General features: G+C 39.8%; 1 protein-coding gene across 1 annotated transcript; it reads right to left on the bottom strand.

The window, feature by feature from the left end:
- Window positions 1-327: 327 nt before the first annotated feature.
- On the bottom strand, window positions 328-1,638 carry LOC141236822 (uncharacterized protein F54H12.2-like). The gene has a single exon (XM_073668287.1). It carries the CDS (start codon window positions 1,636-1,638, stop codon window positions 328-330), a length of 1,311 nt encoding a protein of 436 aa, XP_073524388.1.
- Between the last annotated feature and the right edge of the window lie 4,876 nt (window positions 1,639-6,514).

Genomic DNA, 6,514 nt, shown 5'->3' with positions numbered 1-6,514 from the left:
AGCTGTATGTATCCTGGAATTGAGAGTTTTGAGAACAATAAGACTCACAATTCTTGTTCAGGAATGTCACAAAATCACGGGGAAAGATAATACTATCCGGACAAAAGCCATAGCTATCAAAAAATATGCCCCTCTTATCATTGCAGAGTACGATCAACAGCCAGTGCCGCCCGGGCTGGCCGGCTGAGTCAGTGTTCACAATATATGCAGCTGGTCTTTGATTCACTCTGCGCGACGTTAGCAAGTCACACGGAAACACACCAGCGAATATGCGTTCTGTATAGCGATGGGCCTTCAGCAGTGTTGTGAGTTGTAGATTATCCATTATCAGTTAAAATCGTACAAGATCTCTCTCCTATTATTAATTTCCAGAATGCTGGGATTGATTGCAAAAACAAGCATATTTATTGTGTGGGGGGTCGGTAGAGCAAACCGAACTTCAGCGCGTAGGTTACCTGTTTTAATAAGTGAGAAATGCCCCCCCCCCGGTTCTTGATCAGGTGATAAATCAAAAGCAAATAAAGTGAAACCAGACATAAATTCTTCACGATCTATTGCCATGGCACAATCAGCCTTTTGCTTCCCGGATATATGGGCAAGCGCCATATACTCTCTGACGGATAAATCAATATTAAAATTAGGCTGAAAGGGTCGTGCGGGGATCTTCTGGCCGTCCAGGTATAGAGCTGCGTGGTTCACATTGTAGTGACTGAAACAAAGCGGGTTTTTAGCATAAGAGCCGCTAAATGCTTCATTATCTACAAAGCACAATATAACAGCCTTAGGGATCTGTCCTAGGAAAAGGTTCTTGTGGTTCGTGATCCGTGTACCGGCAGCGATGCTGTACACCTTCATGCAGGTTCGGTCAATGGCATACTTGGCTGTTGCGGATAAGAGGGCCTGGCTGTGACCTATTCGGACTGCTGGAGAGACCTGCACTCTCTTTACATAGAGAGCCGCTTGTAAGATTTGCACTTTCAGAGGATCGACTTCTGATGACATCAAAGAGAAAGTATCCTTATTTCTTGTTAACTTGACCTTAAGGTCAAGACCATTCAATATTAGCTTTGGTTGATTAAATATATCTCCAAAAATGGGGCCCAAGAGATCAACAGGCCTGGAGTGGGAAGTTGCCAGGGATCTTTTGATAAACCCAACATTTGCGCCATCCAAGTTCCGATCATTATGATGGCCTGCAGTGTCTTTATAGAACAATCCTGCAGTAAACTGTGTTGACAGCGTCTGCGAGCTGTAATTTAAAAGGGCCTCTATGTATGCTCTATAGCTGTAGAGATTGTCCGATTGTGAGATAAGGCGATCTCCCAGAGTAATATCGACTTGATTAAAAAGAGTGGCTAGAGGGTAGTTTATGAGCGCCACACGTGCTCCATCAGCAATAGGCGTATTATCCTGTTTGACGATGCGACAATTTATGTACAGCAGCGTGTTATTTAGGTCAAAATAATAATCTCCACTCCCCGATATGAAAAATTCCAGGGGAGCATTGTCTGACAGAGCTGCAATAGGCTGTACTTCTACAAAAAGAGATTTCTCTATACTCGTTTGTGTCGGGGGAATGTCAAAAATATCCAGTTCAGATTTTGCGCACTCTACAGAAGCATCATGCAGGAAGGCCATGATAATCGCTTAGAAGATGTCGCCCGCAGAGCGTCTTACTCTTTTCTGACGGGCTCGTCTCTTGGTTGTATTTTTATTCATGAGCATTGGTGGTATTGAATGACTCGCACGTCTCTTTCTTTTTTGTGTTTTTTTAGCAACATAAATTATACCAGATCCCTTCTGCGCTGGCGTATTTATCCTATTCATAATGGCTGATGAGACAGTTGTGACAGCATCTTTAGCAATGTTTCTGACAGCCGTCTTCACGTGTGGTTTTACTAATTCTAAGCCCTTTCTGAAAAGGGGCACGGCGCGGCGGAATAAACCTTTAAATATGCCGGCCAATCCTGAGCCATACATGTACTCACTGCCGGTGAAACCCTCTAAACCGTGGCCCGACTGCGCAATATAGTAGCGGGCATAAATGGTGGGATCTCCGTACACCCTTTGAGACACCATTTTATCGTGTCAATGCTGTCGCGGTCTAAAATGTAATCGCACAATACTTTTTCCGTACTTGAATTTAACTGGGGAACCTTGGTCTGATAAGATAGAGATTGTCACAGAATCAAAATGGTGCTTGCATAAGGGCACGTAATCGGGTCTTGCGTACTGAAGGGTGATAATTTCACCGCTCTTGCCGGTTACCTGAGCCGTTCTCAAAAGTTGGACATAACTGTCCCCCACAAGTTGATGTTGTATTATATCTGTGTACACAAACAATGTATAAAATCCGTCTTTTATATCCGCATAAGCCTTCTTCCGCTCAAGCAGACTGTTATCTACAGTGGCCTCAATATAGGTGGGGAGGCCTAAAATGTGTGCCAGTTTCTGACCAGGTGCAAAATGTGTTGTTGGGGAATCCGTCAGGGTAACACTTCTTTTCACATCATCATAACGCAACTTAAAACCATCACCAGAAATTTTCAGAATATCAATTCTCTCATTAATCGCTCTTATAAGTTCTGCGATTGTTGAATAAAACCCAGATTTTACGTAATATTCCTTTAGCACATCTCCACGCTTTCCTATATAGAAATTCCCGTCATTCTGTTCAAATGTGTACCATGTATGCGGATATTGGATTTCAGTGAGTGCCACCTCGAAGGGACCGGAAAGGTGAACAGGTTTTGATAATTTGGTGGTAAAAGTGGAAATTGTGTTTTCGGGGTAGATTTTAGATGAGGCGTTACTAGGCAGTGTTATATAAAATGATCCACCTTCCATGGCTATATATCTCGCAGCTGTGACGCGTCAAGCCAACTGTTGAATTTTGATGGGTACCCGAGCCATTTGACAAAGCAAAGTGTCTTACCCCTGACACGTTTAGTTCTTAATATTTTTTCTACTCTGTAGACACGATTCTCATCCATAGGTATTTTCTGAAGCTCCTCCTTATAAAATGAACCCTCTACAGCCTCGCCACTCAAATCAGCAATTTTATAGAGAGGTTTTTGAAATTTAGTGTTGACAGCGCTAATGATAAATATCTCATCAGTGTACGTTTGTTCATACCCCTTAGCAAAAGTTCCTTTAAATTGTGACACTCTCACATGATCGCCGATTTTTAAAGAGGGCTTAATAGGTTTAACAGGAATGCTAGAACTGTAAATATTTCGCCAGATTTGTAGCGAGTTATGTTTTGTCACATCAACCGGCCTGCAGCGAATTGTAGTGTGATAAGTATGATTGTAGCTATGCACCAGATCAGCTAAAATATCAATATACCTAAAGGTATTATGCTTCGTAAGATAGCGCCACATCCGGGTTTTCAATGTGCGGTTAAATCGTTCAATAATGGAGGCTTTTACTGTATTGTGCGTAAAAAAAAATGATGTATTTTATGTATTTTACAAACACCCTTCACAGCGCTATTCATAAATTCTTTGCCCTGATCCGTCTGTAATTTCTGCGGTATACACTGATCATTTTCAAATATTAATTTGAATGCACGAGCGACAGATGATCCGGTCTTGTTTGGTAAGGCCACACACCACGCAAATTTTGACAGCACATCAATTACCGTCAGGATGTATTTGATATCATCATTTTCACGTGAAATTTCAATCAAGCTAACCAAATCTGCCTGCCATTGCGAATCAATGTCTGAGACAAAAATTTTATTTGTCAAAAAAAACGTTTTCTAACCGGCTTGTGTAGTGTGTACGAATCTTGTTTATTCAGCCAATCAATCACTTCAGGCTTTTTAATACCGTGCTTTCTAGTTTCTCTATATAAATTTTCAATGCCGCCCAATGAGGCAGCTGCTTTAGGTGTGAAATATTGCTTCTGTAATATTTCTTCATTGCGTTTAGTCGTCATGATTGAATAAATGAGTGACTGGAGCTGATGAACACTTGCTTCTCTCTATCAGAAATAAAAGCGTATAAAATGTAACCCTGGTTTTAATCCTACTATAGCATGATTGTATTAAGACAATCAATAATCATTGTGGAGAGGCGTAACTGGGCTGTGTTTGTGGGTGTTTGTGGGAGTTAACAGAAGGTGTGTTTTTCTGGTAGCCTCCTTTATATTCATGTATTCTTCCAGCCTGACAGCATGACACACAGCTCTGAGACAGAAAGTGTTGATCCATAGCAACATTCCTCACAGCTCAGATCGGGTCTAAAAGTAAATATAATCAGCCCATTACGCATTATTCTAGTTATTTTGTCTTACCACTATACCCAGTTGTTTAATTATGTTTAAGCGTGCATAGTTAAAGGTATTATTTGTTTTAATAATTTAGTCATATATTCAATATGCTACAACTGAAATAACATAATAGTTACTAGATGTTAATGATCACTAAATAGAGCATTCACTGCACAGTGTTTAATCATGTATAAAGAGTTTACCCTGTATTAGTTTGGTAGTTTTGCTTGCTTAATATAGTGGTATTTATGCGGCTGCTTTTAATTTACATGATGTGTAACATAATCTACTTCTTTTAAAGTTATATTAATTATATAAAATGCAGAAAATTTGCTAGTTTCAGTATTATACCGTACTTGAATGCAGGCAGTCGTCATTCAAATCACTATTGTATTACTATAGATTTAGTACAGGAAGCACAGAAAATTCACACATACTTAATTTTATTTTAGATGGAAGGACAAAATTTTGTGGATCCATACGTTGACATGCTTACAGATACAGAATTAGGTATGCATTACATCGAATATAGCTAGAATTGTTATTATCTTATTTCAATTATATGTAGATGTTTTATATATTATTTTTATATTTCATTCTTTCTTGTTAAAGCGGCGTATATGGATTGCGAGCTTGACGATATTCTAGCAGATATGAATATTGATGTTACTGGTGTCGCAGCTGCAGAAACTATGGCCTGTACCAGCACTGCAGGAGAGACAAGCGAAACTAATTTACAACAGCCGATCAGTGGTAAGCTCCAACTATGTAAATACATATATGCACACACCTATCTATTTACACAATGTTTCATCCTGTGTATTTATACATGAATGTAAATTCTAATATGTATACAGATGCAGGGGTGCTGCAGGCGACGTATACGCCGGAAAACACGCTGACTTCTAATCCACCTAAAAAGTCGAGAACACCACACCACCTGATGAATAGGAAAAGAAAAGGTCACGTCTCTTTGAAAAACAACAGTTGTTCATATGTATTTACACATGAAACTAAATACAAATTTTTATACAGGCGGCAAATTGCTTCATGCGGGGTCTGTTGCTAGAACCAACCACGATTCTAAAGCAGCTAAAAGGCCGGGAAAAATTCAACTTTTGACTTTAAGGCTGAGCTAAAATCTTATTGTCAGCAAGATGTTGAGATTTTGAGACGCTCGTGTGAACTTTACAGAGAGCGTATTATGGAAATGACGAGAAAAAATGTTAAAACATACTGTAAGCTACAAAAGAAAAAAAAATTGTAGTGTCCCGATGTGTTGATCCTTTTCAACTCATCACCCTGGCCTCTGTATGTATGGCAATGTACAGATTTAAATTTCTACCAAAAAACACCATCGCCATTTTACCCGGTGATAATTATCACAAGACAAAAAAGCGCTACTCGTCACCCGCTATACACTGGCTCATGTATGTAGCACATACAGAGAACATTACCATTCAACATGCTTTGAGGGGCGACGAAAAGCAAGTCGGGAGATATTTTTTAGATGGTTATGCCTATGTTAACAAACAGCATGTGGCATTTGAATTTCAGGGTTGTTTTTATCATGGCTGTCCTGTATGTTACAATGAAAATGACACAAATAAGGTCACAAATACATCTTATGGCCAGTTATATTACGCCTTTTTAGCTAAAAAGCGTTACTTGCAGTGCTGCGGACACAGCGTAAGAGTGATGTGGGAGCACGACTGGAGTGAAATGGTTGAAAAAGATTCTAACCTTCAAACATTTCTTCTCCAAATGGAATTCCCAACACCTTTAGACCCACGCGATGCTCTTTATGGCGGGCGAACTAACGCCATTAAACTCTATCACAGTCTGAGAGATGGGGAGACATTACATTACTATGATTTCACCAGTCTTTATCCCTTTGTAAACAAAACTAAAACATACCCTGTAGGCCACCCAGATATCATCTATGATGATTTTGGTTTCATTAAAAAATACTTTGGCATTGCTAAAGTCAAGGTCTACCCTCCGAGAGATTTATTCTTTCCAGTTCTCCCTGTAAAACTCAACAAAAAGTTAATGTTCCCCCTTTGCTACACATGCGCTGTAAATTCACAAACGGATGTTTGTGCACATAGTGATGAAGAGCGTTCCCCGACAGGTACATGGTGCACTATAGAGCTTGAGCTGGCCATAGAAAAAGGGTATAGGATCGCACACATCTACGAAATATGGCATTTTCCTAACAGCACTGATGATCTGTTTG

The sequence above is a fragment of the Phyllobates terribilis genome, unplaced genomic scaffold (assembly GCF_046119375.1).
Source record: "Phyllobates terribilis strain yellow unplaced genomic scaffold, ASM4611937v1 Scaffold_721__1_contigs__length_756350, whole genome shotgun sequence".
NCBI classification, from domain to species: domain Eukaryota; kingdom Metazoa; phylum Chordata; class Amphibia; order Anura; family Dendrobatidae; genus Phyllobates; species Phyllobates terribilis.
This window is presented reverse-complemented; position numbering and strand designations above follow the sequence as displayed.

Bases quoted from the DNA above. Each gene is read 5' to 3' on its own strand.
- LOC141236822 (XM_073668287.1), bottom strand. From the start codon at position 1,638: ATGGCCTTCCTGCATGATGCTTCTGTAGAGTGCGCAAAATCTGAACTG.